General features: G+C 36.3%; 1 protein-coding gene across 1 annotated transcript; it reads right to left on the bottom strand.

Annotated features, from left to right (window-relative positions):
* Positions 1 to 815: 815 nt before the first annotated feature.
* Positions 816 to 1,598, bottom strand: LOC140890094 (secreted RxLR effector protein 161-like). Its single transcript, XM_073297850.1, has one exon. It carries the CDS (start codon positions 1,596 to 1,598, stop codon positions 816 to 818), a length of 783 nt encoding a protein of 260 aa, XP_073153951.1.
* Positions 1,599 to 14,267: the final 12,669 nt, after the last annotated feature.

The following is a 14,267-nucleotide window of genomic DNA, read 5'->3' on the forward strand; positions in this document are numbered from 1 at the left end:
GGTCTTAAATCTGTAGAAATCTGTAGAGAACGACTGGTTGATCTTCCAGATCTACGCGTTTTTCCTGAGAGCCCTTTGTTTTCTCTCTGGTTCTATTCTAATAATGGGGATTAGAGATAGTACAACGTGATACACGTAATCTGGGGACCATAACCACATTATATAGATAATTCTGTTAATTATCTCTATTATTTCTGTTTCAGCCCATCACAAAACCAGAAATAATATTTTAGTCTCTACACATCAAAAGGCCCACGTCGTATTAGATACATTAAAGTCCAATTACTGAAAACTTTAATTGATTACTTTATTTTGGACTCAACTTAACTGACAGCCCACAATACATAATTATTCACATATAAACCCATATAATTAAATTGATCTAACAATCTCCCACTTGGGCTATATGTATAACCTTATAATTATGTTTCGTGAAAATAACCTTATGAGCTCAAAACCGCTGTCATTCCTGAATGTATCTACGCTAAATCCGGTCCATCAATCATGTCAACATAGGATCAAAGCAGCCTTCGTTACATTTATGGTAACTAGACCCATCAATGGTCACATATGCCAAAACAATTGAATGACATGGATTATGACATGGATGTGCAGCATAGAAATTTCATGCAATGTGATCATAACATGCCTATTTCCAACTGGTCCTCCCTAAACCTTATTGAGATCAAACTTTAGCCATAATCAGAGTGTGAATAAACTGAAACTTTATTTCTGCAGAAAATAACCAAATAACTGAAAATGTCTATAACAGAAAAACATTAAAAATTACAAACTCCCACTAAAACTGAATATCCTCAATCCTCAATTGACACAACACCCATACGAGCTGTATGCTCATGAAACAATTTGGGTGGTAGTCCCTTTGTAAGCGGATCCGCAACCATGGAGTTTGTACCAATATGCTCAATAGACAACTGTCCACTCTGAATTCTTTCTTTAACAACCAGGAACTTGATGTCAATGTGCTTTGAATTCGTCGAGCTCCTGTTGTTATTGGAATATAAAACTGCTGACTTATTGTCACAATGTAACTTCAGTGGTCTGTCAATACCATCAACAATGCGCAGTCCCGTGACAAAATTTTGCAGCCATATTCCGTGATTGGATGCCTCGTAACATGCTACAAACTCTGCTGCCATAGTGGAAGAGGCTATAAGAGACTGTTTAGCACTCTTCCAAGAAATGGCACCTCCAGCAAGGAGATAGATGTAACCCGAAGTAGATTTCATACTATCTTGGCATCCAGCAAAATCGGAGTCAGTATACCCAATGATCTCAAGCTGATCCAACCTCCGATACATGAGCATGTAATCTTTTGTTCTTTGTAAGTACCTTAAAACTCTTTTGACTGCTTTCCAATGATCCATTCCTGGATTACTTAGATATTGGGCCAACATCCCTGTCACGTATGCAATATCTGGACGTGTACAAACCTGAGCATACATTAGACTCCCCACTGCAGATGCATAGGGAATCTTCTGCATTTCCTTTTCCTCAAAATCATTCTTGGGACACTGATTGAGACTGAATTTGTCTCCTTTAGCCACAGGAGTATCACCTGGTTTACAATCTTGCATCCCTTATCGCTTGAGAACCTTCTCCATATAGCCTTTCTGTGATAATCCAAGCATACCTCGAGAGCGATCCCGATGTATCTGGATACCCAGTACAAATGATGCATCACCAAGATCTTTCATCTCAAAATTCTTAGCTAGAAATCTCTTGGTGTCATGCAACATATCTATATCATTGCTAGCGAGTAGGATGTCATCAACGTATAAAACCAGAAAAATAAGCTTGCTCCCACTGAACTTATGGTATACACAATCATCAACCAAATTCATCTCAAAACTGAACGAGATGATCACTTGATGAAACTTAAAATACCACTGTTGAGATGCCTGCTTGAGTCCATAGATGGATTTTTTGAGTTTGCAAACCATATTATTTGTATCTTCAGACACAAAATTTTCTGGTTGCACCATATAAATCGTTTCATCAATGTCACCATTCAGAAACGCTGTCTTAACATCCATCTGATGTAACTCAAGGTCGAAATGTGCCACTAATTCCATTATAATCCTGAAAGAGTCTTTCAAAGAAACTGGAGAGAAAGTCTCTTTATAATCAATGCCTTCTTTCTGTGTAAAGCCTTTTGCAACAAGACGTGCCTTGTATCTTTCCACATTACCTTTTGAATCCCTCTTGGTTTTAAATATCCATTTGCAACCAATGGGCCTCGCACCTTTAGGTAATGGGACAAGATCCCAAACGTCATTGTCTTTCATAGACTTTATCTCCTCATCCATGGCATTAATCCACTTTTGAGAGTTAGAACTTTCCATGGCTTGACGGAAGTTGATAGGATCATCCTCCATCATTCCAATGTCTACCTCATGTTCTTGAAGAAATACAATGTAATCATCTGGCACCGCATTTCTTCTCTCTCTAGTGGATCTCCTTAATGGCATAGGTTCTGGAGGTGCTTGAGTTTGTTCATCCTGAATATTGTCTTGAATGGGAGGATCTCCAGTATTGTCTTGTATTGTGTCTTGGGCAAGGTCAGAAATGATATCCTGATCAGTTCCCAAAACACCTGTGGGAATATTCACATATTCCTCTTCAAAGACAATATCTCTAAATTTATCTCCCCACGCAAACTCGGCATCCTCAAAGAACCGAGCATTTCCCGACTCAAAAATCGACTTAGTTGTGGGATCATAAAACTTGTACCCCCTAGATCTTGCAGAGTATCCAATAAAATAACAACTAACTGTCCTTAAGTCCAGTTTCTTTTCATGAGGCTTGTAAGGCCTTGCCTCAGCTGGACATCCCCAAACATGCAAATGCTTAAGACTAGGCTTTTTGCCTGTCCAAAGTTCATAAGGGGTTTTGGTAGTTGCTTTTGTCGGAACCCTGTTAAGGATATATGCTGCAGTCTTTAGCGCTTCTCCCCAGAGTGATTCTGGTAAGGTAGAATGACTAATCATACTCCTCACCATGTCCTTAAGCGTTCTGTTTTGTCTTTCAGCAACACCATTCATAGTGGGCGAACCCGGCATAGTGTACTGTGGGATGATACCGCATTCCTCTAGGAATTTAGCAAAAGGTCCTGGACGTTGTTCACCTGAACCGTCATATCTACCATAGTATTCACCACCACGGTCAGATCTAACGGTTTTAATCTTTAAGCCAAGTTGATTTTCAACTTCAGCTTTATAATTTTTGAACACATCCAATGACTGTGCCTTTTCATGAATGAGATAAATGAAGCCATATCTTGAAAAATCGTCTGTGAACGTTATAAAATACTGTTGACCATTCCAAGAAGCCGAAAGGAATGACCCACAAATATCAGTATGTATAAGTTCTAAGACGCCTGAAGTCCGGTTGGCTTCAAATCTCCTCTTATTGGTTTGTTTTCCTTTTATACAATTAACACAAATATTAAAATCTGTAAAATCTAAAGGCTCGAGAATTTCGTCTGACACAAGTCTCTGTATTCTCCTTTCGGAGATATGTCCTAATCTCTTGTGCCATAACGCAGCTGAATTCTCACTGATTAATTTTCTTTTAGTGCCTTTACTGATTTGCAGGGATTCGTTAAATGAAGAAATAGTATCCAAAGAATAAAGATTATCATAGCCTGATAAAGAACCGGAACCAACTAAATTTGAATCACGAAACAAACTGAATATTTCATTTCCAAAAGAACAAGAAAAACCAGATTTGTCCAATGCAGAAATAGAAACCAAATTCCGCCTAAAAGACGGTACAATAAATGTTTCAAAAAGATCCAAATAAATTCCAGTCTTTAACAATAATCTAAATTTCCCAATTGCTTCAACTTGAACTTAGTTGCCATCACCAACATAGATGAATCTTTTAGCATCATTTGGTTTTCGGTAATCCAGGCAACCCTGCATAGACACACTGATGTGAGTTGTTGCACCAGAATCTATCCACCACATGTGTCTTGGCACTGAAATTAAATTAATTTCAGAACAAACCATATTAAGAAGCATACCTTTATTAGCACGCCAAGCGTGATAATTAGTGCAATGCCTCTTCATATGCCCTTCACCACCACAAAAGAAACATGCAGTACTTTGAGAATCACTAGGATCCTTCTTTTGTTTCTTTAGAGGTTGTGCACTGCAGCTTCCTTACCCTTCTTTTTATTTCCTTTGTCCTTGGTTTTTGAGGTAGAGGCAAAATGAGCACTTTCTGTCTTATCTTGCTTCAATCTTTCCTCTTCCTGAACACAGTGTGAGATGAGCTCATTCAGAGACCAAGTCTCTTTCTGACAATTATAGCTCACCTTAAACTGGTTAAACTGATGAGAAAGAGATAACAGAACCAAATGCACTTGCAAGTCCTCAGAGAGTTCAAGCTTAAGTGCTTTCAATTTTGAAGCAAGATGAGACATTTCCATAATGTACTCCCGGATATTGCCTTTACCCTTATACCTCATTGAAATTAGATTTGCCAAGAGTGTACCAATTTCAGCCTTTTTATTCTTGACAAACCTCTTTTCAATATCTGTAAGGAAATCTTTTGCCGTAGTGATGTCGCTAGACATCGTGCCCCTGAATGTTTTTGGAATAGCTTTCTTCATAATCATAAGACACATGCGATTCGATCTCTCCCACTTTTCAAACTCCCTCTTATCATCAGAGGTACTCTTATCAGTAAGAGCAGGAGGACGGTCAACCCTTATCGCAAGATCTAGATCCATGACTCCGAGAACTATAAGCAAATTCTCTTGCCATGATTTGAAGTTTGAGCCATTTAACAGAGGAATTGAATTGATGTTGGAACTGATATTCGCAGGAATTAAATCTGAAGCCAGAGAACAAAAAATAAAAAAAAATATTACATGCTCAACAAATATCCATATAAAATAATCAATAAATTCAAATAATGTAAACCCCATTACAGAATACCGATAACTCCATTAATATTTTATCTTTGGACAAAATATTAACTTGTAAGTGATATCCTGACATAGTAGTCAAACACTGACAATAAATATTATGTCAAATAAAAATCTTCCTTTGGGCCGATTTATTATTTACATAAAACCGAATAACTGTCACATGTTTACCACCACACATGCATATGTAAAAATATTAAATATTAAACTTCCTTTGGGTCGAATAATACTTATAAAAATTACATACGCAAAAAACCTTTTATATTTTAAAATAAATTAAAATCCACAAGAGAGGTCACTTTGGCGACATCATGTTTCAATTAATTAATTTTAAAATATATAAAATAAATCTTATCATTATTTGAATAAATTGAATATTTAAACCTTAAACCCAAAAATAAAATATTGGGTTTATAACTACATTAAACTTTATCCAAAAAATATGTGATGGGTCAGAAAATTTTCTCAAATCTGAAATTACAGTATTTTAAAAAAAATAAATTTATTTTTTTTTTAAAATTTTCGAATTTTCGGAAATTACCAAAAAATAGAAACCCTAACCCATCACCCATCTCACGCCGCCACCGCCGCCGCCCATTCCCGGCCAAATTTCGACCGACCAGTGGCAACATACATGGAGGCGACCACCATGGCACCGTCACCAGTCCAGATCGTGCCTTTATCGGCCGGAGAAGGAGGCCTGAATTTTTCGAATTCGCGCAGAAACAGAAGTCGAAACTTTGGGGTCCAAATTCGATCAATATCCGACGTAATCCGGCGTTAATCTGGTTCTATGTGAGGCGCCTGTATGTCTCCTACAAAACGCCTCAACCCCCCGCCGCCCGAAAATGGCCGTAGGTTGGCCGTATTCAGCGTTTTCCGGCGGCTCCAGAAACCCTGATCGGGAAATTCAAAATTTTCCAGTTTTTTTTTAAATAAATCCGAGAATAAAAAAAAATATATACTGGACTGAAAATTTCGAATTTCATACACAATAATCATATTCTGTTTTCGATTAAACCAAATCGAATATAATATACATCTTAATGATTTAAACATGAGTGGCTCTGATACCATTTGTTGGAAATATTAAATCCATAAAATTATAGCCAGAATCGTCATGCAAATCATTAAAATTAATCTGAAAAACTTAAAGCGGAAGCATACCTGAAGCCATGGTCTTAAATCTGTAGAAATCTGTAGAGAACGACTGGTTGATCTTCCAGATCTACGCGTTCTTCCTGAGAGCCCTTTGTTTTCTCTCTGGTTCTATTCTAATAATGGGGATTAGAGATAGTGGAACGTGATACGCGTAATCTGGGGACCATAACCATGTTATATAGATAATTCTGTTAATTATCTCTATTATTTCTGTTTCAGCCCATCACAAAACCAGAAATAATATTTTAGTCTCTACACATCAAAAGACTCACGTCGTATTAGATACATTAAAGTCCAATTACTGAAAACTTTAATTGATCACTTTATTTTGGACTCAACTTAACTGACAGCCCACAATACATAATTATTCACATATAAGCCCATATAATTAAATTGATCTAACATCCTCCAAAATGGAGGATGGTTGGAGATGCTCTAAGGAAAGTAGTGGTCAGATTTTGTGTATAAACAACATAAAGATTTTAGAACCTCGCTATTCTAAATTTCTGAGCATACCCATAAACTTAAAAAAATAAAAATAAATGAAGAAGCAGTTAGTCGAATACTCCAACAATCACCTTGAAGCAGTTGATTGATTCTTGAGAAAGGCAATCAACGTTCGTGTAGACAATAAAACCCTTGGGATAACAAGAACAAACCGGTTTAAATCACCTTCGAATTTCAATTTTTTTCAAGTGTAAGTGGGCTTGTATATACGTTTTAAAATTTTGATTTTGTTGTCAGTTTTCTCAAAAATTTTGATCGGAATCATGATATGTGATTTTCGAATTTATCGATAAACATCGTGAGATGATTATTGAAAAACATGTTTTGAAATATTAGAAACTCATTGTGATGATTCGATCTAGAAGTGTTAAAGTAACTCTTGATTCTTGATTTTTACCCATATACGGTGGGATAATAATGACCATATCTCTTGCTCCTACACGGTGGGATAACAATAACTGTTGTTTTGGCCTCGCTACTTAGAGGAATAACATGTAGGCGACAGATTTAGTGAGATCGTGGACATTGAGATGAAATTACAGTTTTATTGGTTGTTGTTTTGTTTGGTTATGCTCTTCTTGATTGATTTCAGTTTGAGCAGTTGAGTACACACACACACACACATTCTTGTTAAGTGTATGCACAATTGACCTCCACTTAATGAATATTTCTCAAAGCACACATCCCCTTACTTTCTTCCCCAGATAAGCCCAAAGAGTAGGTTGAAGAAGAAGAGCAGGTAACTGTTTTTTATTTGTTAAATCAACGAATAAATTTGTTTCAAATTTTTTGCAAATGCACATAATTCATATCACGTGAATTGTTTTATAAAGTTTATTTTTTTGCCATTACTGAAAAATATGCATCGATCCCACAAATATAATAAGATATTCGTTTCAATTCAATAATATGAAATTTTGAATGATATATTAAAAAAAAACTCCCAAAATTCATGAGCATATGAATTTATTAATAAACGTATATAGCATCATAACATACATCATCATTGATGCACACACTAGTGATACATAATATTTAACTGGAGTTGACGCTGAAAATATTAATAGGAGGCATGTCGTGGTACTCCTTCGAGTAAAAAGAAAATAACTTTAAAAAAGTAGTTCATTTATTCATAGATTTTCAAACATATGACAAGGTAGCCTTATTTCATTATTCAGCAACAACAAACTAGCCAGAAGGTGATGGAGGCGTCGCCAAGTTAGGGAGTCCCCTTTGTCGATGGAGTAGTCAAGATGGTAGGGATCAGTGGTTCCTGCAAAATCGGAGTTGGAAATATTGACGATATGATGGGTAGTCCAGTTATGACCAGATGCAACAAATGTCGTGCCAATTCACATTTTTCTATGTTAGTCGTGATGAGGGCTAGAGTAAATAGAAACAAGAAACAAGTGTGCATGCTCTTCGCCATGAACATATATTTTTTTTATGTAGATAGAAACTTGAAATATATTGTGAAGTTTTATTTTGATGATGGAAAATAGATGTAAACTTTGGGTTTATATATAATCTATGTGCAAAATTTGGCATGCATAGTTAGCAATTAAGTTGTGTTTAGAAAAAAAGTGAGCATTGTGTCCTTTTTTATGTCTTTTTTTTTTTGGCAGAATTGGGTTGCCATGCTTAATGGACAAACGAAGCTCGAAAGCTTCAAATTAAGTGTTAGCTGTCACGTCCCGGGCCCTCGCCCGTGCCTGTATGACTATACATTGAGCTTCTATAGTAACTACTTCGTATTCGTCCTCGTTTTATGAAAATGATGAACTCAAGTTGTTATAGAAGTTCATTGTAGTCCATTATAAAATCCAATCACCCATCTTTCAGAATGCGATGTCCTCTTCGTGGTATGACCCCTCGATACACCAGTACCGGGAATCTAGAGGTGACTCCTATAGGTTCAAAAGGTGGCTTTTTCATGTAACACTTTGTCTTGCAGGTTCAAGAAGTGGCTCCCACATATGTAGCACTTTGCCCCGCATATCACTTATTTCCTGATTTCTGTTGATGATCGTCTCTGATATCATTCTGTCACGACTCAGGCCCTCGCTCGTGCCTGCGCGATTTCACAATGGACCCCTATAACAATTACTTCATATTCGTCATCTCTTTAGGAAAATGAGTAATTAAATTGCTATAGAAGTTCATTGTAGCCCATTATAAACTCATTTTAAATCTTTTATTTTCTCATATGGGACAGGGGCATCACATTAGCATATAGCCACGTGGCATGTTCTTGGGCTGAATTCTCTTGAAATTCAAGTAATGGTGTTGATGTTCAAACTAGGATTTTTTAAAAGTATACTGCATGTTGTTGACTAAATTGTGCAAGAAGATTTAAAATTGAAGGCAGATGAAGACTTTAATGAATCTGGTTAATGAGATGCTCATCTAAGTGTATTATCCTAATATTTCATTCAATTATCTTTATTTATTATCACGTGTGGGATTAATAACCTTGGGTCATTGAAATTTTATTAATTAAATAGATATTAATTAGTCGATTAATTAATTATTTTATTATTTTAAGAGTATTATTTATTATGTGAATATAAATTTAATTACATATAAAGTAAATGTGTTTCACCAATTCATGCATCATATAAAAAAATTCATTGAATATATACATATTTATAAAAAAAAAATAAGTGATTGATCATTTTTTCAATGATTAATTAATTTTCATTATATCGTCTAATCAATAACAATTCACTGTATAAATAAAAATAAGGTGTTGAGTAATAACAGGAAACAAAACAACAACAAACAACACTAATCCAATAAGAACTCAACAAGAAGCTAAACACCATCAATCAATAAGCAATCATGCAACATAAACCATCTCAAGAACACAATGCATTTACGTGGTTTGATCTCTTTGAGAGATCTATATCCACGGGAAACCAGCCATTAATTTATTAACAAAGCTTCAATAATGATCAGATTACAATCAAAGGCAAGAAAGAAGAATTACAGATTACAGCTCAAGTTTCTATCCTTGAGTTATATCCAATCTAATCCAGCTTTAGATCTTCTTGCTTTCTTTTCTATGCTCCGGGTGATCACCCCTGATTTCAGTGTTCTTCCTGCGCTTCTTGATTCGAGCTCACTTATTTTTCTGCTATCTTGGATCTCTCATATTTTAGTTGTATCTCTCGTGCCTTGCAACTGATTCCTCTGAGATGATATATCAACTTCCTCAACCGTTCAACCAACTACCGAGCTGGACTTTGTGCATTGAGTTTTCAAGTACATTACCATAACAAGAGGCCCAATCAAATACTAAGCCCAAGGTTCTTAGCCCAAGAATGATAGACACACTGCTTTACAATCTCCACCTTGTCTATCAAGGTTGGGTGGCTTCCAATTCCCCACTAAGTGGGCTCAGCTCTTCTCCACGACTTTGATCAAGCTCAGGCAGTGCCTGAATCTTCCTTGTGGTACTGGTTTTGTCATCATATCAGCTGGGTTGTCAAGGGTAGATATATTTGTCACAACTATATCTCCCTTAGATATGATGTCCCTTATAAAATGATGTTTCACATCAATGTGTTACATCTCTCATGAAAAGTTTGATGCTTTGTGAGGTGAATTTCACTTTGATTGTCACAATGCACCTCCACCTGCTGTTGTGAAATTCCAAACTCTTTCATGATATCTTTAATCCATATAGCCTCTTTAATCCCTTTAGTAAGAGCTATATATTCTGCCTCAGTAGTTGAAAGATCCACCAATGATTGAAGTGTAGCTTTCCAGCTAACTGCTGTTCCAAACACTGTGAAAACCATCCCTGTGATTGACTTTCTGGTGTCCCAGTTTCCACCAAAATCAGAGTCTACATATCCCACAATTGGTTGTTTATCAGTTAACTGTCTCTCAAACAATAGTCCAAGGATTGAGCATCCTCTTAAATACCTTAAAATCCATTTTAAGGCTTCCCAATGAGCATGTCCTGGATTTGCCATAAACCTTGTGACAACCCTCAGATCATATGCAAGATCAGACCATGAGCATACCATACCATACATTATGCTTCTTACTGCACTGACATAAGGTGTGTTTTCCATTTCATCCCTTTCTTCAGGAGTGTTAGGAGACTGTTCTGAAGAAAGTTTTAGGTGTTGTCCCAATGGTGTACCAGTTGCCTTGGACTTGTGCATATTAAATCTCTGTAGCTCTTTGCCGATGTAAGAACTTTGGTTTAAGAATAGAGTCTTAGCCTTCTTGTCCCTGATTATGTGCATCCCCATAATGTTCTTGGCTTCCCTTAATTCTTTCATCTCAAATTCTGATCTCAGCTTGCCTTTTAGATCATTCAAGTCACTCTTGCTCATACTACCTATGAGCATATCATCCACATACAATAGAAAAAAGATCTTGACTGATTCACCATCCCTTTTAAAGTATACACAATTATCATAAGCACTTCTCTCAAAGTGTATAGCTATCATGAAGTCATCAAAGCGTTTATACCATTGCCTTGGGATTTGTTTAAGTCCATAAAGAGACTTTCTGAGTAGGCATACCTTGTTACTATTATAAGATTCAATAAAGCCTTTGGGTTGATCCATGTATATGGTTTACTCTAACTCACCATGAATAAAAGCAGTGGTGACATCAAGCTGCTCGAGTTTCAGATCCAGATGAGCTACCAGTACTAGCATCAATCTTATTGAAGTATGTTTAACTTTTGGAGAGTATATCTCATGATAGTCAATCCCTTCAACTTGTGTAAATCCTTTTGCCACAAGTATGAACTTGTATCTCATTGTTCTATGATCTTGATTTGCTTCCTTCAGTTTGTAGATCCATTTGCACTTTATCACCCGATGGTTTTTTGGCCTGCTAAGCAATTCCCAAGTTTTGTTCTTTTCTAAGGCACTTATTTCATCTTTCATAGCCTTTTTTCAGTTACTGATTTGCTTTGATGACACAGCTTCTTAATTTGACAGTGGTCAGTGGCTCAATTAACTCCGCCTATTCTGCCACATTGAGAGCATAAGACACTATATCATCTTGTCCATATTTCTTAATTAGGATGATGTATGTGTCTTATTACCCCTGTCCCTGACCAACATGTAGGTGTATTCCCCCCCCCCCCCCTCCCCCCCCCCCCCTTTATGATAAGATTCTTCTACACTGTCATGAGAGTCATTTTCTGGATTTACTACATTATCTTCCTTCTGTGTTTTAGCATAAGAGTCATGCTCGACCTCAAATTTAAAATCTGATTCTTCTGGTGTAGGAGCCTTAGGTGTTGCTGTAGACTGACTGAATCCCATATTTTCTTCATCAAAGACTATATCTCCGCTGTGAAAGCATCTTGGCCCCTTTAATTCTAAATTCCAGACCCTTTAACCCCTTCAGGGTAACCCACAAATATACATCTCAAAGCTCTTGGTTCTAGATTGTCTTGCTTGTAGTGAGCATAAGCTAGACATCCAAAAACCTTGAGAGCTGAATAATCTGCTGGAGCACCACTCTACATCTCCATTGGAGTTTTAAATTTCAGAGGAATGTTAGGGCACCTATTTATCAGATAACAGACAGTGGTTATAACTTCTCCCCAAAATGTCTTTGGAAAATTTGCATTCAGCATTTGATATTCGTGTTTGTGTTGCATATTTTAATATCATTTTGTTGTTTTTTTTGCATACATCTATATGTTTTAATGAAGTATTGTGTTCATATTTCATATATCGAGTCTTCATAACATACTCCCGGGTTTATTGTGTAAGACATAGCATTTTGGCTGGAAAAGAAAGTCAGAGGTTTGGCCGCTCGATCTGCTAAACTCCACCGATCGAGCGGGCGTCATGGAACAAGAAAGAAATTGAGACAGAGTTTTGGCCTCTTGATCTGCTAAACTCAACCGATCGAGTGGCAGGAAGAGAAAATGCGGAAGAGTTGAACAGAGTTTTTCTCGCTCGATCTGCTAAACTCAACCAATCGAGCGAGCTGCGCAGTTCGGGAAAATATTTTAATTTAGGAAACTTGTCTTTTGAGGACTCTAGTCTATATTTAAGACTTTTAATTCCGATTTTCACTATCTTTTATCAGACTTAGAGGGAGATAACGTGAAGAAGGCTTGACGGCTAGGTTTTCTCTTGAATTTTCTTAGGTTTCTTCTCTTCTTTTGATTTTTCTTGCGAATTTCATGGATATTGGTGGCTAGGCTTTAGAACTTGGTTGAGGAAGACAAGTACTTGATTTATTTATTTGTGAGATTCAGTTTTTCATTGTTTAATTCCAATTGAGTATCAAGAGTTGTTTGGAATTGATTGCCATGCTTGTGTGTTTGATTATTGGATTGATCACCTGATGATTTTTCATACAATCTACTGCTAAATTAGAATTAAAATCCGTAATTGTTTGAATCATCTAATTTGTGAAGCAACTGCAATTAATAATCGTCCTCTTGTGAGTTTATTAAAATGTAGGAACAACAATTGACTAATTAAATACATCCGCTTGTGTATGCGTTGTCTAGATTTATCAGTTTTACTAGTTTGCATGTTGCTTTGAATTTAAATCTAATCACTTGTATTGGGTTGATTCATTGGTAAGGGTTAATTTAGAACGCTTATGTCTAGTTAACTAAAATTAAAGTGAAATAGGAATTAAGTTTTCAATGATGAATATTCAATGATAATTAATTATTTTTAGATAATCGATGATCGAATGAATAATTTTAAGGGTGTATTTGACCGATACCAAGGCTTGTTTCTAATTGATTTCTTCGTTATAATTTAATCTTGCATGATAGTTGATAGAATTTCATTATAAATTGCTTTTAAATTTTCAGTAGTTAATTTTAAAACCCAAAACCCCCTTTATTTTATTTTATTAATTTTTAGAACACGTTAAATTTCATTTTTCTCATGGGAACGATCTCTACTGTTACTACTGCATATTTTATTTATCTGAGTTGAGTCGGGTAATTTGGGCGCGACATGACTAAGAGCTACCAAATTTTGGCGTCGTTGTCGGGTAAGGCGTTTAATTTATTTGTGTTCTTTTTTTTATTTTTATTTTCTATTCTTTTTCCCAGTGCTTCTTGGGTTTGTTAATTCTTACAGGAGAATATTCTTAAGAAGAATTCCCTTACGATTCGGAGATAGAGAGAACACTCCATAGAAGAAAGAAGGAGGCTCGAAGGAAATTAGAAGAAGAAGACGAAGTTCTACTTGAAGAGCCTGGAGAGGAGATGACTTCAAATTTGAGCTTGAGACAACTGGGCACTCCTGATTTAAACCAGAAGCCTTTATGCATCACTTTTACCACTCTGGAAGCTAATGTTACATTTGAGTTAAAATGCAGATTAATTCACTTGTTACCTTCGTTTCATGGTCTCGCAGGTGAGGATCCCCACAAGGACTTGATGAAATTCCATGTGGTGTGCACAAGCATGAAACCACATGGAGTAACAAATGAGCAAAGTCAACTGAGAGCCTTTCCTTTTTCTCTGAATAATGTTGCAAAGGATTGACTATACTACTTACCTCCTGGATCCATCACTACTTGGACAGAGATGAAGAGAATTTTTCTGGAGAAGTACTTTCCAGCTTCTAGAGCAGCAAACATCAGGAAAGATATCTATGACGTCAAACAGTATACAGGAGAGTCA

Source organism: Henckelia pumila, chromosome 3, assembly GCF_033568475.1.
Source record: "Henckelia pumila isolate YLH828 chromosome 3, ASM3356847v2, whole genome shotgun sequence".
NCBI classification, from domain to species: Eukaryota; Viridiplantae; Streptophyta; class Magnoliopsida; order Lamiales; family Gesneriaceae; genus Henckelia; species Henckelia pumila.